Below are 27,904 nucleotides of genomic sequence, written 5' to 3'. Positions count from 1 at the left end.
TATGCCCTGATTCAGCTCATATCAAACCAAGAATAAATTCAACTTACTACAAATATGCCAAGAGAGGTCTCGACTGAATGATGGCTATTGGGATTAGCTGATATATTCTGGCATTGATCAGGGTTTAGATATAGCTGGTTCAGCTTTTTGGGTGCTGGTGCCAACTGGTGTAAGGATTTCCTCGATATAAATAAAGGTACAGGAATCCAAACAATGAGACTAAGGAAATATGTGTTTCAATGAATTCTACAGAGATATAGGTAGAAGGCATAAAGATGAAAAATTTACATAGGGAGAAAACAAAGATACTGATTAAATAGAATCATAAACTCTTTGATTTAACATGCATAGGAGAGCATTATAGCTTAAAGTTATCAGGAAAGGAGTAATAAGTTTATAAAAACTTATCCATAGAGATGAAAAAAAAATCTCCGGACCAATCTTTGGCATGCATTTGCCTGATAAACATGAAAAGCCACCATTATGAAATGAAGCAATACCTCTTTTCTAACACCAAAGACCACTTTGGGTTCCACTTACTAATATAAATCACTCATGCCTTATTCTTATGTCATTGTCAGTTTAAACAAGCCTGAGAGGGATGGAAACTAGGCCACAGGGAAGAAAGAGGTCAGATGCAAAGATAAAGCTCCAAGAAAATTGATCAAATTTACCTCATTCACACCAACTCCCCTTGTGCGAGAACAGACACCTCCAAAGTAACTCAGACTGCTTCTCTTATAGTGGAATGTCATACGCCTAAAGAAAAGGGAAGGAAACCAACGTAGTGACCATCATATAAACTCTCCCAAGACCCACCTACTCACTCTTCTACACTGAACACCCCCAACTCATTCTTCCTCAAGAAATCAAAAACTGCATTTTAAATACCTTTAGATTTATTTTGTCGTAAATACCTTTAAATTTATGTTGTGTGAAGCAATCTCAGTGGAGCAAACATTAATCGAGCACCTACTAAGCACTGGCTGATTATTATAAATTATTATAAATTTATAAATTATTATACATTGCTGATTATAGACTGAGAGAAAAGGAAGTAAAGAGCAAAGGTGAGAGGCAAGGAGGGAGGAATCTTGTTGGTCTGATTCCAGGACAGAACCTTGGAGGACTGTCTGAAAACAGCTTTGCCATGAGTGGAGAAGGAAGCCACCAATTACATCGAAAGACAGTATGGTCATCCTTTTCCTCAATGATAAAATCTCAATTTTATTCAATGGTTCACCTCAAAGGACTGTTTCCTGGCCTCTCTTGCAACCCTCTCTATGTGTGGCATGTGACTAAGAGCCAGGAAATGAATATGTGCAAGCTTTCAAGAAATCTGCTTGAAGGGAGCTAACTCAGCCGGAAGGAGGGCTCTTTGGTACTCCTCCCTGCCTGTACGCCTGGTGCCTGTAGTAAAGGCTCGTGCACCAGCAGCCGTCTTGAATCAGAGTTGACCTGGAGGATGTAAAGTGTGAAAGTAAGAACGTGCTCTGAAGGTAAATCTTATGACCATGGAACCAACATCCCAGCACCGGGCAACTTACTTCCCTGCTACTTATAAAACCAGAGAGAGGAATCAATTCAAGATCAATACACTGACATATAACTTAACGGATACAATAAAGGGGTAAAGATAAATGTCAACCCAAAGACCGCAAGTACATACGAGATGAGGTGCACAGCATCGGCGTGCTGTTTGATACGCTGTCGATATTTGGAGAACTCATGGAGCATCTGCACAGGGTTGGTGGTGATCTCAATATGATCCTTCTCGGTCCAGGTCTCTACAGCCACCAGGACAACCCTGGTATTGAGCTGCTCCTTGTAAATCTGAGGGTATACAACAGGACAGGTGCAGGAGGAAAACACTGGGTCAAACATGCACAATCAGTGATTCAGAATCAGTGGAAGGACAGGAGGGGAGGTGAGAGGAGAACATGAGGCCACAATTAGCTCATCATAAAGAATCGTCTTTCCTTTCTCATTTCCAAGAACAAAAAGAAAGAAAGAAAGAAAAATCACACAATTCAGCGTCTCCTACAAGACTATTTTAATCCCAAATCAGCACATGTATTGGCCAGGCATCTCACTAGGGGATGGACAGTAGCGATGTCGCAACTCTAAAGTCTGGACATAAACTGAAAACAGGGTTCAGTGAAATCACTCTCCGAAAGAGTGGCTGGAGCCTGACCTACTAGCTCTGAGTAAGTACAGCGACCAGTCAGTCCTGCGGGATAGAAACAGATCACTAAACCCTCGGACAAGCGCAACACGGCTGGCTTGTCCTTGGAGGCCCTGTGCCATGACGTGTAAAAGAACACTGGGAGGGAATCCTAGATCTGGGCCAAAAGAAGGAAAAGCAGATTCATATCACCCACTTCCCCCTCATCATAGGGTGGCCTCACTCCCAATATTTAAACTGTATCTTTCTGCTCTCTTTCTCTACTTTTGGCCCAGGAGCTAAACAATTCACACAATTAAGCAATTTCAAAGACGGCTGTCATTTTGTCCTATTTTCAAGCTAATGAAGAAAATAATAGATGATCTTTGAACACACTGAAGAAAAGGAATATCATCATGCCTAAATCAACCCGAAGCTGTAATGATTTTACAACAAGCGAGTTAAATGTAATCTCTTTTAAAACTTCATTGGCCAGCTTCAGAACCTTATATGATAACCCAAAACAAAAATTCTGCTTTGCAAGATGTGGTTCTAGTCAATCATGGGACAATGACCAACACAGAGATGCCACCAAGTCAACAGCTTTGGCAACCTCTCTTGTCCATATTCACTTATAGTTCTCCTCAGAGAAGACTGCTGCCAAGAGCTGAAATTACAGATTAATAAACCAGGTGTAAACTGGCTTTCGGAGTTTCAATCCTAACTCTACGTGGTACACTCTGCCCATTCACCTTGGGTCACGCCTTTCCTCAGCTGTGCCTACACGTACGATATGGTGTGAGTATTTACGTGATGAAAGGTTTGGGGACTGTTTCGAAGGCAGTCCTTTGGAGGAAATAAGTATCATTTGGACCGTTGGCAATTCATAAAAAGGTTTTTTTTTTCCTAGTTAAGAGGGAACATACCATAAATATCAGATAAAAATAGATTTAACCGAAGAAAATAGCACTTTACATTAGAAAACAAAGTAGTATGCTATATTAAATCTATGACTAGCCAAACTGAACTATTTTTTGGAACATAACAAATAATATTCACATCTATGTAATTCTACCTAAATCAGGAAAAAGGAAGAAAATCTTGACCATTATTCTCTGTAAGTTACAAAATGAGAGGGAAAAAATATTAATATGAACGATTTATAGAGCTAGAAGTCTCTGTAAGGAGATATATATCCTACTGTGTCAAATTAATTTTATTTGGGGGACTGCACTTCATTCTGTCATCTTGAAATAAAATCTGAAGCATTCACTCCTAAGAAAATAAATCTGAGTTCTTAAAAAAAAAACAAAAAACCAACATACTCTACCTCAATCAATTAGCTCTCCTGCAATATATTTAAGACAATAAGCTCAACTGGTCAGCATTAACAAAGTCTCAATTGCCAAGTGTAATTTATACTCTTTTCATCAGTTAATTTTTTCTAGTGTTTTTGTCCTTCTAGGCTGGGTGACAAAGAGGTCTAGACATCACTTCCAAGCAACACGAATGCATCCTTGGGATACCGAGAATGACCCAACTGCCCCCAGAAACTCTGATAACTCTACTGTTCGTGAAGCAGACCACCCTATAATTTCTTAGCCGATGAGCTTAAGGATAGCGTTTTTACTTGTGCCCAAGAAAGCATTAAAGTAAGAAGTAAACAAATAGAAATATAAACCATTCCATCTTGGAAAAATAGGTTCAAGAAAACTGGGATACTTACAGAATCCACAAGGTTGACCACGGACTTTGCAAAGTTATTGGTGTGTGCATGAGAAGAGCGATACTTCTTATACTGGGGGGGGGAAAGGATAAACCAGTCAGTGCCAAATCATAATTTAATGGTAAATTTCAAACTTCAGTAAAAGCAGACACTTCATAGCAATAGTACAAATGGGGATTAAAAATAGACAATTCTGCTTGTACCATGTTGGATATGGTGGTATTTTTTGATTTCTCTATTAGGCAGCAAATGCCATCTAAAACACCTGTACCAGTTCTAAGTACGGAGAGAACCTGTAGAAATCTGTGTGAGAAGCTTTACACCCGAGAAATGAGTTGTTCATTCAGTCTTCATGTCTACAAATGCAACCTTCTTGTGTTCATCTCAACAACCTTTACAGCTTACGAAGGGCTTAGCCAAGAAATTTAGTCCCAACTGGATACCCTTCTCCCTTTAAACTCAAGACCAGACACAGATCAAGAAAATTTATTAGGCAGCACTTTAGATACTGGCCATGATATAGAATGCATTTTTTAAAAAGATTTTATTTATTTATTTGACAGAGAGAAAGAGCACAAGCAGGGGAAGAGGCAGGCAGAGGGAGAGGGAGGAGCAGACTCCCTGCTGAGAAGGGAGCCCGATGTGGGGCTTGATCCCAGCACCCTGGGATCATGACCTGAGCCGAAGGCAAACGTTTAACCAACCGAGCCACCCAGGCGCCCCTAGAATGCATTTTTAAAATACATTTTAGTATATTCTCTCAGAAGAATGCCTCCTTCAAATGAAGCCTTTGGCTTTTGATGGTTCCAAGTCAGAACAAAGGAGGGACAAAAAGTAAAAGTGAAGTGCATGAATAGTTTAAGATTGTTCATGGTTATTTATGATTATTTAAGAAAATAAATAAAAACAAATTAATCAAATAATTCCATAACAACATCTGGAGGCTATAGTTTTAGCAAAGAATACTGCACAGTATGTCTCTCAGAGGACATTTGAAAATGAAGTCTACCAACAGGGGGATCACGCCCTCTACTAAGGAAAAAGGAAAACATATGCAGAACTACTAAATCAGATTTGCACCATAAATCTTTAAAATCTACCTTTAATCATTATTACTAAAATAATGCATCTCTCATAAAGATTAAAAATGGTTCTATGCTGGAAATCCATGAAATTCTTTTTTTTTCTCCTCTGCCCACTTTCACACTATATATTTGTGTGAAATATATTTCATTCTCTCTCTACCCCTGGTACTATGTTTCATTTCATTCTCTCTCTACCCCTGGTACTATGTTTTTTAAAACAAAGAATATATGTCTTCATGCTTACATACCTGATATTTATAATACTTTATACTGACAACCCATGACAAATGTGCAATACCGTGTTATTGGTAGCATTCACTAATTAATCACTATTTACATTTTTTTTAAGATTTTATTTATTTATTTGACAGAGAGAGAGACAGCCAGCGAGAGAGGGAACACAAGCAGGGGGAGTGGGAGAGGAAGAAGCAGGCTCCTGGCGGGGAAGCCTGATGTGGGGCTCGATCCCAGAATGCTGGTATCACGCCGAGCCGAAGGCAGACGCTTAACGACTGCGCCACCCAGGCACCCCTATCACTATTTACATTTATAACACTGGCTATGGTGTGAATATCTGTATCCCCCCAAATTCATATGTTGACATCCTAACTCCCAAAATAATGGTATTAGGAGGTGGGGCCTTTGGGAGATGCTTTGGACATGAGGTGGAACCCTAATGAATGGGATTCGTGCCTCAAAGGAAGCTTCAGACAGCTCCCTTGCACCACAGGACGTGGGGACAGAGCAAGGTGCTGCCTATGAATCGGGAAGCAGGTCCTCACCACCTGCTGACACCATGATCTTGGGCTTCTCAGCCCCTAGAACGGTGAGAAGTAAATTGTGCTATTCATAAGCCCCCCAGTCTGCAGTGTTCTGTTATAGCGGCCTGAATGGACTTGAACTCAGAACAGACTCAGACTTGATGCTACTGCTGCCGCCGTGCACCATCCTCTGACCCAAACGGTCTCCAGGTGTTCTTTTAAAGTAAACATCAGTCTGTGCATGTAACTGGGCCATCACGTCATATTGATGTAAGGATCTTAAGGCACTTTAAGAGGGTTTTCGAACCTAGCACAAAGAAGCTGCTGTGAATAGCCAAGCATTTTAAATTGTCCAGCAAATTCCGCACGCTAAAAAATTTCAAAGATATTTTTTAAAGTAAAAGCAAAAGTCTCAACATCAAGCCCCTTTGGGGTGATGAAAATGTTAAAAGCCTCAACATGAAGCAGCACACATTACAAAAAGAAAGGAAAAACATTAACTGACACTTATTCTAAGGCAGTGGTGTTCTATACCTACGACAATTAACTTTATTTTGCTTCTAAACATTAATTTGTCCATTTTGGAGACTTCGTAGTATAATGATCATGGGAAAATATGACATGCAAGTTAAAAAATTAATAAAATGAGGTCTTTTTTGATGTTGTGATTTTTTCACTTATTTCATATTTGTAATTTCCACGTCTCTGATTTCCTTTATGGAAAGCTCCCCTGCTGTGGGGTAAGTGAATTAGAGAGGGTCAAGCATGGAAGCAAGAGTCCAGGTAAAAGATAATGAAGGTTGGACATCTGCAGAGAGAAGCGGGTGGACGCACTGTGAAGGTAGGGGGCCCAGAACTTGCTGGTGTACAGGATGTGGAAGGGGAGGAAAGAGAAGAATAAAAGATGACTCCCAGGTCCTGAACTTGAATAGCTGGGGGCATAGTGGTGCCGTTTAAAATAATGAGAAAGACTAGGCGAAGAGAAGCTTAGGACTAAGGAATCTAGAGTTCTGATTTAGAAATGTTAGAGATGCCTATTTGACATTGAAGTCGGTGTGCAAGTACAGTTGGATACACAAGTACGGACTCAAGAGACTAGAGGCATAAAGTAGAGAGCGATGAATTTAAAGTCATGATATATTTTTTTAAGACTTTATTTATTTATCTTGAGGGGGAGGGACAGAGGCTGAGGGAGAGAGGGAGAATCTCTAGCAGACTCGCCGCTGAGCTCGGAGCCCGAAGTGGGGCTCGATCTCACAACCCTGACATCATGACCAGAGCTGAAACCAAGAGTTGGACACTTAACTGAGACACCCAGGCACCCCTAAAGTCATGGTATTATTTAAAGATTGAAACTGGAGTTGTTCACTTTGACAAGAGTTATAGAGAGAAAAGAAGACCCAAAACCAAGCGATGAGCACTCCCATAATCCTAGAGGCCAGATGCAAAAGACGAGGAAGGAAGGGCCAGTGAGGCGGGAGAGCTGTTGTGTCAACAGAAGCCAAAAGATGGAGAAAATGTGTCACATAGGAGGGTGTAATCCACCGTGTCCCCTGCTGCTGAGAGAGCACGAAAGAGGACATCTAGCAGTACCCACGAGATTTGTTCACTTGAAGTTCCACTGAATTGAGCAGGCAGGATTTACCAGGATCTATGAGTTTCTCCTACAACAAATATTTGTTCCTTACAACTCTATGAGGTGGGGTTTATTAAACCATTTTAGAAATGTGGACAGTGAGGTTGAGAGAGGACAAAGAACTTATCCAAGGTCACACAGTTGGAATTCAGTGCCTATTTTGGGTTGAGATAGGAGATAAACTTTTTCAGTTAACAACTCTGATAAAATAGTTTATGTATATTCCCAAGAAATCACAGTTCTTGATGAGAACTCATAATTTGTTAATGTGTCTACAAAGTATAGTGGTTTTTAAATACGGTTCCAACTGAGGTTTAAATTTAAAAATATTTGAGGTATAACACACTTGCATTCGGACTTATATGTGTGGATACAGCAAAAATGTAAGCAAAACTTTCTTCATGCACTTTAAAATATTTCAACCAATTTTCTATTAGAATAAGGCTTTTCATATTTCTGTTTAGCTCAAGGGGCTCAGAGAAATGTTTGCAGACCCTTATCAAGGCTATAATTGGCTCCCAAATTAGGTTCCACCAGCCAGCCACCAAGACGCTTTCTACAAAATTGAGGGATTTTCCTTTCCTAATTGAAAGCCACTGATAATATGATGCTTATACAAAATAAGGTGTTTGCCTTTTTTCAGGAAGCCAATATTAGGTTACTCTGAATTAAAGAGATTAGCTTGAATGTGAATGTAGGCAAAATGTTTCTATTTCCTGCATGAATGAGAAATAATTTTGCATACAAAGAAAAATGTGCAATCTCCATTTATGATAAAACTTACTTTCACATTTTGTGATAACTGAAAATAATTTACATTTAAAGTGCCAAATTTATTTCTCCTTCCTGAACAATTATAATATTTAAAGAAATTTGCTTTTTGAAAAAAATTAAAATTAGAGCTTGATTTTCAATCTGAGGGTGACAGTAATTCAAACAACTGTGTTGCCTCATCTAGCACAAAGATTGAATGATGAATCATTTCAAGGATGATCATTCTAAAACCCAGTAGTAAATCTACAGGTATTAAAAAAAACAGATGTTAATTATTCTAGTACAGTTTCACTTTCAAAATGTGAATTTCGGGACTCTGATCCATGTTCCGATTTACTACTTCTTTGTGGCAATCAAATTCAAAAACAATCTTCATTTTCTTCATTTCATATAAAGAAAGCACACCTTAAAAAAACTTTTTCCTCCCCTCTCAAAAGAAAAAAAATCCTTATAAAATGACACACTTATGTGGGACTAGGATGTAACCTGGTCAAAGCAAAAAGAATATTTTGTCCTATTATCCCAGATATAATATTTATTTAAATAGTAGAAATCATCTTGGGTAATTGCTTTCTACTTTAGGTATCATTACTACTCAAAAATAAAGCTTTCTTTTTATTTCATTTCTTACTATGTATTTCTTCCAAGTTTATCAGCAAAAATTACAGTTCTTTTATTCTAGTTTCAAAGGTAGATAATTATAATAAAATAATCACCAAGGTTTACCATTAACAAACTTGGTAGCATAAAGAAGATAACTTTATCACAGAATATATGGTATAATGTGCAAAAAATTTCCATATATGAAAATGATATTTTAAATGGGAGGGTGTTATTTTATATTTATAAGATAAAGACAAGATTATTTAAATGTTTCCATTTAATAGGCTTAAAAAATCAATTCAAAGTATAAAATATTTTTTTATTTTTTATTTTTATTTTTATTTTTTTAAGATTTTATTTATTTATTTGACAGAGATAGAGACAGCCAGCGAGAGAGGGAACACAAGCAGGGGGAGTGGGAGAGGAAGAAGCAGGCTCACAGCGGAGGAGCCTGATGTGGGGCTCGATCCCGTAACACCGGGATCACGCCCTGAGCCGAAGGCAGACGCTTAACCACTGTGCCACCCAGGCGCCCCTAAAGTATAAAATATTTTTTTTAAAAAGTATTGTTTCCTATTTATACGGTTACTGATACCTACTCTGATTGGTGGCTTTATGTACCTTCCTACTAGAGCATGGGTGAACAGGAGATGGGGAAATACAAGTCATGGGTTGGAGAAGTGTTCTATTCATTCCCAGCTCTCTGTGAATGTCCTTTGTGAATTTAAAGGCATTGCACATATCATCATTATTCCTTCCAGTACCATAAAAGTATTTGCATAATGGATATTAGAAAAAGTGGAAGTGTCTAACGCCATAGTTTCACAACATGTCACAATGCTAAGGGCTGAGAAGTAGCTACCAAAAAATCTCAATGTCCCAATCAACAAAAATAGTTCAGATGAAAAATTATCTTGGGATTTCAAGCAAATTAATGTCCTTCTGAAACTCTTAGTTTAGCCTTCATTATCTAAAATGGCTGCCTACACATTTGGTTTTCCTTCCAACCAGAGAGGACCTCTCCTCTGCTTCTTCTAACATATATCAAGCAATATATTTCAAAGGTACTGGTAAATAAAATGAATGTGCAGATATAATTAACAGGTATTCCACTGAATAATACTCAACATAACTGAACAAGTACTTGGCAATTAACAGAAAATGTCTGCTAATGTAGAGAGTCAAATAAAAGTTATAAATAAATTAAGTCACCATATTTTTAAATTTATGGTTTCAATGCCTTTTCTTGAGCAGGGTCTACTAATTAGAATTTCATACTGACATTTTATCCTATGGTCTACTAATCTAATTTGGTCTCCTAAAAGCAAAACAAGCACTTAATGATATATGCAAAGTGATCTGAATTTCCGTTGCAATCTTTTACAAGTTTTTCACCCATACCTGACTTATAAGTATTTCTTAAAAGATTCTTATCTTTCCAGAAATATAACTCAGTTTTCATAAAAACAACTACTCTTTGTCTTAGTTTATACAATTTCTTAAATTAAATTATATAGTTACAACAAGAAGTACAACTAGCCTACACAGTCTGGGAAATGTGGCAATGGGGTGCTGGAGGCAGTTCCCAACAGTTTGCAAGAGCCAACTGGATGCAACTTTTCCCAGCTCCTCATTAGTGACCTCACTTCGTAGCTTGAAATCAGCCATGATGGGAGTAATTACACCACAGGTGTCAGCAAACGTTATAAATCAAGGCTTTTTTTTTTCCCCAGAAAGCTAGATGTTAAACATTTAAGCATACCCCAAGTGTTGGTTATACTAGCAAAACAGCCTACTGGACAAGACTGTTTAGAAAGCTCTAGGGTTCAGCCAACCTGTTTTACAAGGGAAACGATTAAGTAAAACATGGTTAAGAAAGTTTCTACCCAGGCACCTGGGTGGCTCAGTCGTTTAAGCATCTGCCTTCAGCTCCAGTCATAATCCCGGCATGCTGGGATCCAGGCCCGTAGGGCTCCCTGCTCAGCGGGGAGCCTGTTTCTCCCTCTCCCTCTGCCCCTCTCCCTGGCTTGTGCTCACTTTCTCTCTCTCAAATAAATAAATGAAACCTTTAAAAAAAGAAAGTTTCTATTCTATTTTCAAGAACGGCCAATGGAGGCAATAATTATTTTTCATGTCTCTTAAATGTTATTGAGATGACACATTAAATCATACTTTACTTTGACATAAGTAACACAATATTACTCATCTTTCCAAAATTTAAAGATAAATCATCCAAGATCATCTCTTTGGATATGCCTTTATTACACATCCTCACTTCCTATAATTATATCTGCCACAAGTCATAATAATTAGTAAGAAAAAAATAATGTCCTCAGAACGAAGACATGGAATAAAATTAGAAAGTAGTGGCCAATGCTAAGTGAAATAAGTCAAGCAGAGAAAGACAACTATCATATGATTTCTCTCATCTATGGAACATAAGGATGATCAGTAGGGGAAGAAAGGGATAAAGAAAGTGGGGGTAATCAGAAGGGGGAATGAAACATGAGAGACTACGGACTATGAGAAACAAACTGAGGACCTCAGAGGGGAGGGGGGTGGGGGAATGGGATAGACTGGTGACGGGTAGTAAGGAGGGCACGTATTGCATGGTGCACTGGGTATTATATGCAACTAATGAATCATCGAACTTTACATCGGAAATCGGGGATGTACTGTATGGTGACTAACATAATATAATAAAAAATCATTAAAAAAAAAAAGTAGTGGCCAAATACACAAATGAAGAAAAGTAGAGAATAAGAATTTTAAATGACGGTATGTAAAAGATGTCAAACAAATAGTTAAATCCATTCATTATAACCACTAAATAGTCATTTATTTATTAGAGTTGTGAAAATTCTATAAAACCTAGTATTCCCAAATACCATGAAGTAAATCAAGTCATTCAATAGTTCCAAAGAAATAAAGCCTCTAAATATATTGGCCCTAATAAGTAACAAATAATGATTCAATATAAAGTGAAATGTATTCTTTCTTAAGCAAAGCTGCCAGGTCTAAAACTCACTGATTCTTTATATTCTTACCGTTTTGTGATCATTAACAATCATAAGTTCCAAATATTTCATTTCTTCAAACACACCGCGAGATGGCTGTGGAAAATGAAAACATAGTCAGAATGGTGGTGGACAGATCTCTGATGTTGACTATTAACTTGTAGATTGACTTTGAATTTCAAAAGAACTCTTTGCTGCCTACTTTATAAACACCCTGGAATAAACTTGGTCAACAAAATCGAAGACAGTGACTGTAAAGTGTGGATAAACATTCAAGTATTCAGAAAAAAACTGTATTTCATTATCATTGAAATACTCATCAAGATAGAGAAAAGTCTGTTATTTTTTTTTAAGATTTTTTTATTTTTAAGTAATCTCTACTCCCAACACGGGGCTCGAACTCACGACTCCAAGATCAAGAGTCGCACGCTCCACCAACTGAGCCAGCCAGGTGCCCCCAGCCCATGTTATTTTTTATATGATTTTCATATGTAAAAATATTCTAGAGAAAAATGTACAGTGTAATTCTGCTAAAATAAATAAATCTCAATTTCTTTAGCATTAAAATGTGATAAAAAAGATTCTTATCTACTTAAAACTTCAAAGGAAATCTACTTAAAACTCATTTAATAAGACTAGCATGGTACATGTGAACAGCTGTCAATATAGTAAAAAGAAACATTAACTCACTGGAGTGAAATTTTAATAATAATGTACTAACCATACAACTTCTCAAAGGAACAAACATTGACAATTACTATTTTCTATTTTTTTTTTTTAAATGACAATTACTATTTTCTAAATGCTTCTAAATTTTGACTATTCCTAGGTAATTTTAAGAGCAAGTGCTAAGCATTTTAATTATCATTTGGACTTTCTTTTTGAAAGAAAGTTGAAAAACAACAATGATGACTCTTTTTTCTTTATGTACAAGGTGATTGATCAGTTTATATTTGATAGGGGTGGACTGTAGTGAAATGTCAGTAGCCTATATAAAACCTATTATTACCAACCACATCTTCAAGAGTAAGAAAAAAAATCTCTAAGTAAAAAAACAAAATTTGTATCCATAATCACCGTAATATGAAGACAGGCTCATAAAAGTGAGGATGATTTAACCTGTAACTAAGTTTCTGATGACTGGTGGTCTAATTTGTTCACAAAAAAAAAAATACATTCAGCAAAACATTATCTAAAATCTGCAATTTTCAGTATAATTACTCATTAAGTTATCTAGTAAATTACCGTGTAATCTATATGCTGTGGAATTAATTCTCGGTTACATAGCATTCACCATGTAATTACGAAACAGTCCCCATCATTACAGCTTTCTATTCTATTATGAAAAAGACTAGGAACATAATTTCAGTTACAAAACTCCTATACATTTATCAATACATGGGAGCTATACTACAGTTGTTGATTATATAATTACATGATTCTTATTTAGTAACTGTCGTGATACTAATGGTCAAATAGATCCTCAAGAAAACATATCCAGCTTCAAATATTAGTACACAGAGCTTTCAATTTGAAAGAACTACAAATAGGCAATATTAGCCAACATTTCAAAACCTAACACTTCCCCTTACTTTTTTGGTGAACAAAAATGCTTCATATGTTATATAAGCCATATAAAAAAGTCTGCTGTACTTTTAATAGAAAAAAAATGTCCTGTAATTTTCATAAGAAAACGCTTTGAAAATGAAGCTAAAACGATGCATTCCTTATATGCCATCAGGGTCCATAAGACATTGTAACCAGTTTATATCAAATAGAAAAAGCTGAATAAAAAGCAATCTTCTTGTAGGACTCAAACCATAGGAGGAGTGTGGTTTGTTGGTTTTGTTTGTGAGAAGATGTTGCACAAATCTAAAGTGTTTTACATACACTCAGGTACTATGTGATTTCAGGCACACAATTTAACTGAGTGAAGTGGCCCCATCTAGGGTTCAATGCCACACTCACATTCGCCGCTCTCTTCCTCCTTCTTTTCAACCATTGTAATTCAGACAGAAAGGGCCACTGGCCACTGCTTTCCCCACCTGTGTAAAAGAAAAAGAAAAACAAAAATTTATACTTGACTGCAGTTCAATGGGAGTGTGTTTTTAAAACATGTGACAGTATCAAAACTAAAGCAGGAAGAAATAGAAAATCTGAACAGACCAATTACCAGCATTAAAATTTAATCAGAAATCAAAAAACTCCTCCAAAATAAAAGTCTAGGAGCAGATGGCTTCACAGGCTAATTCTACCAAACATTTAAAGAAGAGGTAACACCTATTCTTCTCAAACTACTGCTACTACAAAAAAAAAAAAAAAAAAAAAAATAGAATCGGGAGGAAAACTTCCAAATTCATCCCATAAGGCCAGTATCACCCTGATACCAAAATCAAATAAAGCCACCACAACAAGAGAACTACAGGCCAATATTCCCGATGAATACAGATGCAAAAATCCTCAACAAAATGTTAGCAAACTGAATCCAACAATACATTTTAAAAAAATCATACACCACAATCAAGGGGGATTTCTTTCCAGGACACCAGTATGGTTCAATATTCACAAAACAATCAATATGATACATCACATCAATAAGAGAGAAGATAAAAACCACATGATCACTTCAATGGTGCAGAAAAAGCATTAGACAAAGTACAACATCCACTCATGATAAAAGCCCTCAACAAAGTAAGTTTAGAGGGAACATACTTCAACATAATAAAAGCCTTATATGAAAAACCCACAGCCAACATCATACTCAAGAGGAAAACACTGAGAACTTCTCCTCTAAGGTCAGGAACAGAACAAGGATGTCCACTCTCACCACTTTTATTCAACATAGCACCTGGAAATCCTAGCCACAGCAATCAGAAAACAAAAAGAAATAAAAGACATCCATCTTGGTAAGGAAACAGTAAAACTCTCACTATCTGCAGATGACATGATTCTATATATAGAAATCCTGAAAGACTTCACCAAAAAACCACTAGAATTGATAAATGAATTCAGTGAAGTCTCAGGATACACAATGTACGAGAATCTGCTGCATACCTATACACTAATAATGAAGCAGCAGAAAGTGAAATTAAGAAAATAATCATTTACAATTGCACCAAAAACAATAAAACCTCTAGGAATAAACTTAATCAAAGAGGTGAAAGACCTGTACTCTGAAAACTATAAAACACTGATGAAAAAAATTCAAGATGATGCAAAGAAATAGAAAGACATTCCATGCTCATGGGTTGGAAGAACAAATATTGTTAAAATGTCCACACTACCCAAAGTAATCTATAGATTTACTGCGATCCCTATCAAAATACCAAAGCATTTTTCACAGAACCAGAAACAACCAATCCTAAAATCTGTATGGAACTACAAAAGACCTCAAATAGCCAAAGCAATCCTGAAAAAGAAAAATAAAACTCGAGGTATTACAATTACAGACTTCAAGTTATATTACAAAGTGGTAGTAATTAAAACAGTATGGTGCTAGCAGAAAAACAGACACAAAGATCAATGGAACACAACAGAAAATCCAGAAATACACCCACAATTATATGGTGAATTAATCTTCAACAAAGGAGGAATGAATATAGAATGGAAAAAAGACAATCTCTTCAACAGCTTCATGCAAAAGAATGAAACTGAACCACTTTCTTTTGCCACACACAAAAATAAACTCAAAATGGATTAAAGACCTAAATATCATGCCTAAAACCATAAAAATCCTTGAAGAGAGCACAGGCAGTAATTTCTCTGACATCAGCCGTAGCAACATTTTTCTAGATATGTCTCCTGAGGCAAGGGAAACAAAAGCAAAACTAAACTATTGGGACTATCTCAAAATAAAATGCTTTTGCACAGAAAAGGAAACAATCACCAAAACTAAAAGGCAACCTACTGAATGGGGGAAGATATTTGCAAATGACATATCCAATAAAGGGCTAGTAGCCAAAATATATAAAGAACTGATACAACTCAATACCCCAAAACCAAATAATCTAATTTAAAAATGGACAGAAGAGGGGTGCCTGGGTGGCTCAGTCAGTTAGGCATCTGGCTCTTGATTTTGGCTCAGGTCATGATCTCGGGGTCATGGGATCGAGCCCTGCCTTGGGCTGCACACTGGGCATGGAGGCTGCTTGGGATTCTCTCTCTCCCCTCCCTCTGCCCCTCCCCTGCTGTACATGCATGTGCTCACTCTCTCTCTCTCTAAAAAAAAATTTTTTTTACAAAAAAGGGACAAAAGATATGAACAGATATTTCTCCAAAGAAGACATCCAGATGCCCAGGAGACACGTGAAAAGATGATCAGTATCACTCATCACCAGGGAAATGCAAATCAAATCTATCACCTCACACCTGTCAGAACGGATAAAATAAAAAACACAAGAAACCACAAGTGTTGGTGAGAATGTGGAGAAAAAGGAACCCTCCTGCACTACTGATGGGAGTGCCAACTGGTGCAGCCACTCTGGAAAACAGTGTGGAGGTTCCTCAAAAAGTTAAAAACAGAACTACCCTACAATCCAGCAATCACACCACTAGGTATTTACCACAAAAATACAAAAACACTAATTCAAAGGGATACATGCACCCCTATGTTTAGTGCAGCACTATTTATAATAGCCAAGATCTGGAAGCAGCCCAAGGGTCCATCCATAGATGAAAAGACAAAGAAGCGCGCGCGCACACACACACACACACACACACACACACACACACACACACACAGAGGAATATTACTCAGCCATAAAAAAGAATGAAATCCTGCCATTTGCAACAACAGAGATGGAACTAAAAAATATAATCCTAAGTGAAATAAGTCAGTCAGAGAAAAACAAATACCATGTGATCTCGCTCATAAGTGGAATTTAAGTAACAAAACCAATGAGTAAAGGAAAATAAAAAGAGAAAAAGAGACAAACCAGGAAACCCTTAACTATAGTGAACAAATGGATGTCTACCAAAAGGGGGGGGATGGGTAAGATAGGTGATGGGGATTAATGAGTACAATTATCATGATGAAAAAAATAAACAAAATAAAAATATTATGTGAAGAAACAGCAACACTGATAGCATACATCATCTCAAAATCAAAATAATCTAAGGTGAAAGAAGTATTCCGATCACTAAACATTTCACATTCTCATGGTTGCAAATCTAATTCTATTTGTAATGCATAAATTGTGATTTACAATTCAAGTGTTATTTTCTTCCAAACATCATCAAAAATGTAACAAACCGTTCAAGATTCATTAGAATATGCATATTTGACCTACAACCACCTGACCCTCAATATCTGAAAATTTAAGAGAATTTCACTGTGCTTAGTTCATTTTAGATTTAAAAATAATGTATGGCATAAGACTTTGCATAAATTATTAAAGACTTTTGGCACGAACGTACGGAAGCAATATCACATACCCCAATAATCCAAAAGACGCTTTTGTCAACATCAGCGTGCTTAAGATGCCTTGAGACCAGAGCATAAGAGTGAGACAGTACAAATTGTCTAAAAACCAGTAAACTGCCAGAGAAATTTAAGAATGAGCCTCACTGCAAATCACCATTAAATTTAGCCACACTCTCTGGTTCCTAACAGAGGATTACTCCTGGCCTTCATATTTCAGTATTTCCATCGGCAATGACTCTCCAGGCCTCATCCACACCAGCCACAGTTCATGCCACTGCCCACCCACACGATCACGGCAGAGCAATTTCACCTCCTGCATGCGCACCGAGTTCCACCAAGGCACGGCTCCTATTACATAAAATAAAATGGCCATCTGAATTAAAACTTACTGGGATTCTTCACTTGCTTAGAATATTGTCCTGCCAAGGTTTTCTGGATTATATGTGGTCGACCTGTGCTTTTCTGAAACAAAAACAATTGTGCGCCATTAAAAAGCAAGATGGGATCAAGCTTGTATGGAAGAGTGTTGGAACTTTCTCCAACAGCCTTCTTAAAATGGGAACATTTATATGCTCATGTTTTAGCTATCAAAAATGAAAAGTATGTCTTATTGAAACTTTAATTTTTTAAGAAATAGAGCACCATCCAATTGCTCCAGTGTAGATAAAAGTGTAGTTTTATTAGCCACTCTGAAACCTTAGCCTTTTTCAAAGCCACGAATAGGAAATTCACAAGAAAGAAACACAAACGGTCAAACGAACATATAAAAAAATGATGACTGCCTCAATACTCCTTCAAAATGCAAATTTTAAAAAAAGATAAACTAATTTTTGCCATCTGGTTGGCAGAGGTTTTAAAATTATGATAACCATAGTTAATTATGGTTGCAAGGTAAAAAGCACTCTCATCTGCTGATAAGAATAAATTGGGAGCATAGTTCAAAGAGAAATTTAGCAATGTCTATCAATGACCTTGAAAATATTCATATCCTTTGCCCTAGAAACCACACTTTTAAAAACATCTTATTTCCATTACTATTATTACTATTAGCTTCCATTATTGAGCACACACTATGTGCCAAATACTGTTAATGTACACGATACCCTATTTAATCCACGCAAGAACTCTATATAATGCATATTTTATCTTTATTTTACAAATAAAAATACTGCGGCTCAGAGAGGTCCATCACTGAGCTAAAATTCTATTACAGAATAATGATTCAATTTATTTTAAAAATATATGAGAATATATCACTGAAAAACTGGAAGAATGTATACTGAAAGGTGAAGAGTTCTCTTTCTGGGATGGGATCATGGAAAATTACAATGCAGTTAAGTATTTGCTTATTTTCCTTTTCCAAATTTCTTACGATGTATTAGTTTCATAAGCAGGAAAATAGTTATAAAAAGAGGGTTCTTAATAGATTACATATGAGACTCACAATAATTAAGAGCTTTGTTATTCATTACTTGAGAGAGAACATGAATTCTTATCAGAAATATCCCACCCATATTGCTTGACTTACTGACTTACTGCAAAGCCTACTAAAACCAGTAATAATAAACTAAACATCAGCAAATCTAAATTCAAGTTCAGTAAATTCTTAATTCTGGTAACAGGTGAAATAATATTCAGAGCAATGAAACTCACAACTGGATTAGAAACACAATTTTAAAAACTGACTGAAGTTTCAAGCACTGTTCCTTTCCCTCTCCCCATGGTGAGGATGAAGATTGTTACATGAGCAAAAGGTAGGGAGTAAGGAAGAAAGCAAAAGAGACAAGGCAGTAGGCATGGAACAATCGGCCCCTGCAGAACACGATTATGGGTGTAACGAGGTAAAACCGATGCTTTAAATACTATGACAATAACAGTTTGAACTTACAAGTCTCTTGGTTTATTAAACTTGGTCACATACATTTCTTAATTCATCAAACCTGCAGAACTGCCCTATTGGGGATACATTGAAAAACCATCTTATTTTACATATTTAAAAACTCTGAGGCTTAGGGAGTCGTCATTTGGGGGTTTTGTTTTATTTTTGGCTTTTTTTTTTTTTTTTTTTAAGCGTAACAGGGCCATCAATCAATGCAAGAAATCAAAGTCAATTGTTTGCTGACCAAATCAAATATTCTTGCTGTGTACAAGTTATTTACCTACCACTGGAGTAGAGGAAAAACATTTTACTTAAACAAAATGTATTTATCTAGGGGTGGTTGTCTTCATCATCCAGTAATTTTTACATTTACTAATTGAAAAATGATACAGGTTTAAACAAACATTAAACATTTAAAATGTAATGACATTTCTGTCTCAAATTTGAAACTTACACCATAGTTACATATACATTGCCACAGCAAAGAAAATAAATGTTTGTTCAACTATAATTATCAATAGTCTAAATGGCTAGTACCTGTTTCAAAACTTAATTTATATACAGGTGAAATCTCTAAAGATAAAAAAATGTTTTCTGCACCCCATCAAATGATTGCAATATCCTGACTCGATCACTCTCAAAATACTATTTTCCCATTAGTTGTTCTTCTCACTGGGGTGTGACTTCCCTACTGCCACCTCTCAGAGCCTTATCTTCTACCAATCTCCCCTTTGTCCACTCCTGTCCAACCTAGCTGGGCTCTTCAAAGTTCCTACAACACACGAGTAACACTTCTGCCTCAGGGCCTTTGCATTTGCTCTTCTCCTGGAATGCTCTTCCAGCTCCCTAATTTCTGAAAGTCCTCCTTCAAAAGTACCATCTCATTTTGCTCTTCCCTGTAACTAGGCCTCCTCGGCTTCATTTTTTTTCTCCTTAGCATGCTATCTAACAAACCGTATGTACTTACTGTCTTATATCCTGTCTATCCCCGTCTGCCCCTGTAGACTATAATCTCCATGAAGCTCAGGGTCTATGTTTGTCTTATTCACCACTTTATCCCCAGCACCTAAAACAGTGCCCAGCAGGTAGTAAGCCCTCATTACAATACCTAACGAATACAGATCAAATTTCAGATTAGTTTTCATTCTATTAGTGAGCAACACTAGTGGAGTATATGATTCCTTTTCTTGTCCAATTTTATTGGGATATAATAACATGCAATATTGTATAAGTTTAAGGTGTATAATATAATGATCTGATCTATGTATATACTGCAAAATACCCTCCACAGTAAGTGTAGTAAACACCCACCACAACGCAATTACAGTTTTTTCCTTGTGAGGAGCACTTTTAAGATCTACTGTCTTAGCAACTTTCAAATGTACAAAGGGACTATGGTCACCAAGTTGTACATTACATTCCAGAATTCATTTATCTTATACCTGGAAGTTTGCACGACCACATTCACACATGTCTCCCACTGGCTTCTGGTAACCACTAATCTGTTCTCTGTTTCTGAGTTCAGGACTTTTCCATTCCACATATAAGCAAGCTCATACAGTACCTGTCTTTCTCTGTCTGACTTACTTCACTCAGCATAACGCCCTTATGGTTTCTTATCAGGTTGCTGGCCGGTGCATGCCTCTAAACATTATTTTCTTCCCTATTTCTAAAGAAAACTAAATGCTATCTAATCGAATCATAGTTCAACTACAAACTTCTCCACTGAAGATTCTTATAAAAGTTAAGTATATGCTTATAGTCATACAATTATCCAAAGAAGAAGTGAGAACGAAAGCTAGTTTAAAGGAAAAGAAGTTGGTCAGTACAAAACAAAACGTCCTCTCTGCTCTACAGACTGGAAAAAAACTGCCTTCACTTCCAAAACCCTAGATTTGTTGCCTCTTATCATTCCTTCCTGGTGTGTGGCCTGGTGTGATGAGGAAAACAACTTGTATTTTTAAAAACTTGAGTTTAGGATTCCCACTCTAAGTTCCTGCTTTGCTTTTCCCAGGGCACGTTTTAAAATAACCACTTAGAATTAAGCCCGCTAAAAGTTAGGGACCTCTACTCCAACCACCTTTCAAGTAACAGGTGCTTGCTACCCTGCTCTCATCTCCTGCTCACCCCGTGACCCAGGATGGAGGACTGCCCTCCTCTGGCTTACTGCTCCCCACCCCACATTCTGGAATCTGTATGTAATAAATCCTGTGACTTTACTTGCCCTGTGTGAGTGTATTGAAACCTCACCTTCAACCAAAATAACCATGGGTTTTGTTTCTCCAAAGTGGGAGCCTGGATGCTGAGGGAGCCACCTGCCGAGCCTGCGTAGGTGGCGCACATTCCCCAACGCAGCAGGTCATAACCCGCGTATTTCTAACTTCAATACACCTGCACCAACTTCTCAACACACCTGAGATGTGCAGTTTAAACTTCAAAATTCATGGTGTCATTCTATGCTTGAAATAAAGTACTACATATAATGTACACGGACATCCACAGTATGTTGTTTGTGGCTCAAAGGCAGAGATGCTAAAAGAATAAAATATCATAAGGAAACTGAGGTCACAGACTTACCTCATCGTGAATCAGCTCCAGTGGTTCTATCATATATACAAAGGTATTATCTTCAAACATACCACTGTGAGACAAGAAACCACATAAGGAGAAAATGAACAAATACAGCAAACAGCAAGAAACAGCAAATGAGGTTCACATTGCATCTTTAAAAATGAACAGTGTATCTGAACAAATATCTTTATACAGCCCTAAACCCAATTCATCTATCTGTATGGAATCCCACTGTGGTCTCAGCACTGTACTAGACAGCAGAGAAGCTACAAAAGGTGGTAAGGTGTATATCACGAGCATATAAATTATAAATGCTATAATTAATTTTTGAAACAAAATGCAAAGATTAGAAGATGAATCTGGAACAGGACTATTCATACAGTCCCAGTATGTCACGTTATAATTCCAAGACAATGTCCAACTGGTAGAAACTTCTTGTTGCGCAAATCCAATATCACCCATGAGAAAATAGGTACTTTGCTCATTAAAATGTTCTAAAACCATCTGATTCTGAAGAGGCAAACAGAAGCATATTTATGGCTGCAAACTGTGAATTTCCATTAAGCAGTATGACTTTGTGTTGCATATAAATTTGAGAGATATAAGAAGATAAGATTTTCAAGACCCTTTTTCATCACATGGCCACAACCAGATCTTTACATCAAGGCTTACTATCTGGGTCTAAAAGGTACTTAGAGAGGCTTTTCTAGAGCCCGTCTTGAAGCCAATGTACGAGCTCCTCTCTTTGGCCCCCCGTCCTTCCCTTGCCAACACCACCTGACTGCTATGTCCTCTGGCATACGCCTCTGGGAGACCTTCCTCGATGGGGTTTGGTCACCCCATAAGTCCCTGTCCCTGACCTTCACCGTTCCTACCAAAATGGCAATTCAATATTAATCTCTCGAATCACTTGTTTAATCTCTGAAATCTCCTGCAGACTCTAAATGTTAGGACAGCAGAGACTATGCCCTCCTTGTTCATCACTCCATATCCAGTCCCTAACATGTGACCAGCACAGCAGAGTCACGACAACAAACATCTGGGAAAGAAAAGATGGAAACAGTGCATGGCTGAAAGCAAGTTCACTCTCCCACACAAGACTTGCACGTACTGAAGTCCGTTGCAGGTCGACAGAGCTGCCCTGGAGTCCTTGACACCTCGGATGCTGCCGTGGTAGTAACAGTGCTCTCCACCCTACAACACAGAGGAAGGTTTCATTGATGAACAATGCTTTCTATGTCATCATTCACTTCTACAGACGCTCCTATAAGCCAGAAGGAATTGCAAAGATGGTCCTACAAACTCCTTCTGGGTGATGTGAAATCTCAAAAGGCACTAGGAATTTTTCAGCTTTTCTTTCTTTTTTTTATAATAATTTTTTACTATGTCATGTTAGTCACCATACAGCATTAGTTTTTGATGTAATGTTCCATGATTTATTGTTTGCGTATAACACCCAGTGCACCATGCAATATGTGCCTTCCTTAATACCCATCAGCCTTTCTATAGTGATGTTGTGTTATTAAATTTAATGAAGGAGAAAAGACTATTAATAGGAATAAGACACCAAGGCAACTGGTACAACTTACATGCCTTTCTTAAACATGTAAGGGAGTAGATACTCCGCAGGTATTTCTATGGAATAAGGTCTTCTACCAAACTGAGGAGACCCCAAAGGTTTTAATAATTGTGTTTGATAGGGACGCCTGGGTGGCTCAGTTGGTTAAGCATCTGCTTTTAGCTCAGGTCATGATCCCTCGGTCCTGGGATCAACCCCTGCGTCAGGCTCCCTGCTCAGCGGGGAGCCTGCTTCACTCTCTCTCTCCCACCCCATCCCCACCCCACCCCATGCTCGTGCTCTCTCTCACTTTCTCTCTCTCAAATAAATAAAATCTTTTTAAAAATAATTGCTTGATAGAAAACTACATAAAATCTTATTGTTTGCTTTCCTACCTTTTAAAATTAGTTTTAAAAATTTCTTATAAGTATTATATGAACTTGATTTTCAAAGTCAAATAGTAACTACATGGCCTATTTTAAAAACACAAGGGTGCCTGTGTGGCTCAGTCCGCTAAGCGGATTTCTGCTTGATTTCTGCTCAGGTCATGATCTCAGGGTCGGGAGATCCCTGCAATGGGCTCCGCACTCAGCCAAGAGTCTGCTTGAGGATTCTCTCGCTCTCTCTCTGCCCCTCCCCTGCTCACGCACCCACAAACACCCACTCTCTCTCTCTAATAAATAAATCTTAAAATAAAAAAAAAACCCAGCAGTTACCTTCTCCCTCTCTCCTCACCTCCATGATAATCATTTTTAACTCATCTGTTTCTTTTGCTGTTTACCTATGTATTTCTGAATGGAATATTTATACTGCTACACTCTGGTTAAACATACCAGGTAACTTATCACATCCATTTTATTCCGGGAGACAGCCCTCTTGTTCCCATTCGGCCTCCCACTAGGCCTGACAGAGAGCCACCAGCCAGAAGTTCTGTTTAGGGTCAACCTGGGAACTCTCCTGCCTCCCTTCTGTATGGAATCCTAGACCCCATGTCTTCTCCATTCATGATCTCACCTTCCCCTTTTTTGAAGGTACACAACTTCTGGTACTTTCTTGAAAAAGTGATCATCGAAGATCAATCTGGTGAGTACTTGCACATATAAAAATTTCTTTTTCTATCTTCACACTAGATCAACCATTTGGGTGGGTAGAGAATTCTAGATTGGAAATTACTTTCTCTCGGCATTTCAATACCATTGTGCACACCTTCTAATGTTGCTGCTGAGAAATGGCTGCCATTCTAATGTTAGATATTTTCTATAAAATATAATTTTTCCCTTTTGAGAAAACTTTAGGGAATTTTATTCATCCCCATTTTCATGAAATCTCAAAACACGACTTGGTGTGGGTCTTGGCTTATTCACTGTGCTGGGCACTTGGTCAAAACTTTTAATTAAGAAAATGCATGCACTTCAGTCCTGGGAAACTTTCATTATTTCTCTGATAATTCCCTCCTTTCCATTTTTCTCTATAAATGGAGCCCTTCTAGCAGAGTAGAGAAGGGACAGCTGCATTGCTATATAGGGTACAATATGCATTAGGGATGTAAGAGCCCTCCGCATAGACTTTGAACCAACCTCTGTTTTCATGTGCCTTCAATTCCTGGATCTTCAGTTGGCTTGCTTCTTGGGTTTCCCTTAATGGAACTTCTCAGAACAGGTAAAGCTCAAACCTGACAGTTATGCCTCATCCGTTTGCTTTCTATCTCCTAAAATTTTATGAATACCTCTCATCTGCAGTCTTTTCTTCTCTTGTCTTTGTCCTTGTGGGTTTATATCCTTTTTTATTCTTTAACTGGTATTTGAATAGGTTATTGGGAGGGAATAGAGATAAATATAAGCATCGAATCCACACTGTTTAACCAGAAGCTTTCCATTTGTTTTCTTAAATAGAATATACTGAACATACTTTGACTTTTCATTGATGATTTACAGTCATTTTGATCACCTCTTGTACTGTATTACAAGAGCCTCAGACGTTATTTACAGTGATAAGGGTGTCTACCCATATATCAAAGACCACTCCCCAACCAATTCAGTTTATTTCCTCTTAGAAACTATAATACAGTTTGTTTCCTGGAGTCCATAGTCTTTCACGGTTCGTTTCCCTCTCTGATTTACCCCCCTTCGTTTTTCCCTTCCTTCTCCTAATGTCCTCCATGCTATTCCTTATGTTCCACAAATAAGTGAACCACATGATAAATGTCTTTCTCTACTTGACTTATTTCACTTAGCATAATCCCCTCCAGTTCCACCCATGTCAATGCAAATGGTGGATATTCATTTATATTCATTATATTAAATTCATTCATATTACCAATGGCTGAGTAATATTCCATTGTATATATGGACCACATCTTCTTTATCCATTTGTCTGTTGAAGGGCATCTCGGCTCCTTCCACAGTTTGGCTATTGTGGACATTGCTGCTATGAACATTGGGGTACATGTGCCCCTTTTTTTCACTACATCTGTATCTTTGGGGTAAAGATCCAGCAATTGCTGGATCATAGGGTAGCTCTATTTTTAACTTTTTGAGGAACCTCCAAACTGTTTCCCAAAGTGGCTGTACCAACTTGCATTCCTATCAACAGTGTAAGAGAGTTCCCCTTTCTCCACATCCTCTCCAACATTTGTTGTTTCCTGCCTTGTGAATTTTTGCCATTCTAACTGGTGTAAGGTGGTATCTCACTGTGATTTTGATTTGAATTTCCCTGATGGCTAATGATGTTGAACATTTTTTCATGTGTCTGTTAGCCATTCGTATGTCTTCTTTGGAAAAGCGTCATATCCAGTGCTGGTTGTCTAAATTTGGTATTATAATCTTGTTAATATTTTGTAAAAGGTTGCTTTTGTATGGGGTTTGGTTCTCAAAAGGCAATCTTTTGGGGCGCCTGGGTGGCACAGCAGTTAAGCGTCTGCCTTCGGCTCAGGGCGTGATCCCGGCGTTATGGGATCAAGCCCCACATCAGGCTTCTCCGCTGGGAGCCTGCTTCTTCCTCTCCCACTCCCCCTGCTTGTGTTCCCTCTCTCGCTGGCTGTCTCTACCTCTGTCAAATAAATAAATAAAATCTTTAAAAAAAAAAACAAAAGGCAATCTTTTACAAAAATACTGACTTGTATGCAACATGACAAGTTTTATTTGCATATTCAACCCTAGAACTTATAAGGACAAATGGTATCACACATCTCAGCAATTTGGAAAACAGGTCGATATTCTGCAATTAAATTTCAGGCTCTTCACATGATTCTAAAAACAACCATAGGTAACTGTAAATTCCATCAAACGGGTTATTTAGCACCTTGTATCACACCAAGAAGTTCTCTTAAGTCAGGTGATTATCATAAGTGCATAGCAAACACGGTCACATTGACCTGACCTTTCTAAAAAAAAGTTATTTTTTTCAGATTTTTCTAAAAATATTCTTTATTCCCCAGAAAATATTTCTAAGCCCTGTCTTAGTTTTATTTCAATTCACATTAGAAACTGAAGGTTGATGCTCTCTCAGTATAAAGGTCATTGGTAGTTGTTTAGGTAGAATATTATCTGAAGGAACTATTTCAATTTTCTGTATATTTGAAGGTAAATCACTGTATTTTTTGAACCTGAAATAAGACTTGAGTAACCTGCGATCCCTGACACCTACTATCATAACAAAGCTTGACTATCTAGATTGTGTGGTTATATTAAGTACTATGAGCAATTCAGCAGGCTTTAATTTAGTATTAGTATCTGGTAGTATTAGAGGAGTTTCTGAGTCCCTTATTACTAAATTTATAACAAGTTTTTAAGAAAGCATTACCATAAAAATATTATTTGGCAACTCTCCAGATGTACGCATTTTATGAATACCACTGCAGAGTAACCTCTTGAAGAATTTCATATTCAAAAAATCCTAGTTGAAAAGAGACATTACCTCTTGGGTAACAGGGATAAGGGGAGTGGACCAGTGCAGAGAGGACACTCCCAGAGGGTGTTGTGAGCAGTGACGGAGGGTCAGCTCTGGGGGTGCCTTCCCCCCAAGGAGCTAACCATCTTGAACACTCAGTCACTGTCTCATAGTAACTATTATCTCCATGCACAGAGAGGGAGACAGTGACAAAGCGCTAAAAGGCTCTGCTAAAGACATTAAAAAACCAAACTGAATGACACGTTTTCAGGCTCTCCAGTTAGTGTTTCTTTCTCCAGTCGGGAAGGCCTTAGACAGTTCTAGAGCCCAGGCTAGCCATTTCGCGATCGGTACCAAGGAGCGCATCACAGATCTGTGACTCGGCAAGTGGCAGGCAGGAGAACCAGAGGGGCTCATTCAGCACATGACATGAGTCTATGTGTGTCCCCACAGATGTCAGTGTTTTGGGATTCAAAACTGTCAGTGAGTTATTTAAATTCAACAAAATAGAGCATCCGATAAGTGGAAGTTATTGGCTAGTCAAAGGAACTTAAAAATCCTAGTAAGTATGCTCCCCAACCTACCACTTCCCCACATTCGAACACTCCACATGCCAGATGAGGCTCAAATAATGGCCCAGAACCCCGCTGGAAACCACCAGGCCGCTCCTGCAAATAATGGGACCTTGACTGAATGTGCATCTTTGAAAGTACTTCCTAATCAGAAGTGGCTTGGGATAACAGCTCTGTGAGTCCAGTGCTAACGATCTAAAGAGGAAAAACAGATTTGGTTCCCTGGTATTATTGATCAAATGACAGAA

At 37.7% G+C, this 27,904-nt stretch overlaps 1 protein-coding gene across 1 annotated transcript in view; it reads right to left on the bottom strand.

Annotated features, from left to right (window-relative positions):
• Window positions 1-27,904, bottom strand: part of ADAM23 (ADAM metallopeptidase domain 23) — a 166,552-nt gene that overhangs the window by 46,714 nt on the left and 91,934 nt on the right. The window contains exons 5-12 of the mRNA XM_026492101.4: window positions 22,750-22,832; window positions 21,645-21,708; window positions 17,578-17,650; window positions 13,735-13,811; window positions 11,797-11,862; window positions 3,891-3,962; window positions 1,670-1,833; window positions 675-759 (exon numbers count right to left, since the gene is read on the bottom strand). Of these exons, the coding sequence (XP_026347886.1) occupies window positions 675-759; window positions 1,670-1,833; window positions 3,891-3,962; window positions 11,797-11,862; window positions 13,735-13,811; window positions 17,578-17,650; window positions 21,645-21,708; window positions 22,750-22,832 (684 nt within the window). The remainder of the gene's footprint in view (window positions 1-674; window positions 760-1,669; window positions 1,834-3,890; window positions 3,963-11,796; window positions 11,863-13,734; window positions 13,812-17,577; window positions 17,651-21,644; window positions 21,709-22,749; window positions 22,833-27,904) is intronic.

Source organism: Ursus arctos, unplaced genomic scaffold (assembly GCF_023065955.2).
Source record: "Ursus arctos isolate Adak ecotype North America unplaced genomic scaffold, UrsArc2.0 scaffold_1, whole genome shotgun sequence".
NCBI lineage: Eukaryota > Metazoa > Chordata > Mammalia > Carnivora > Ursidae > Ursus > Ursus arctos.
This window is presented reverse-complemented; position numbering and strand designations above follow the sequence as displayed.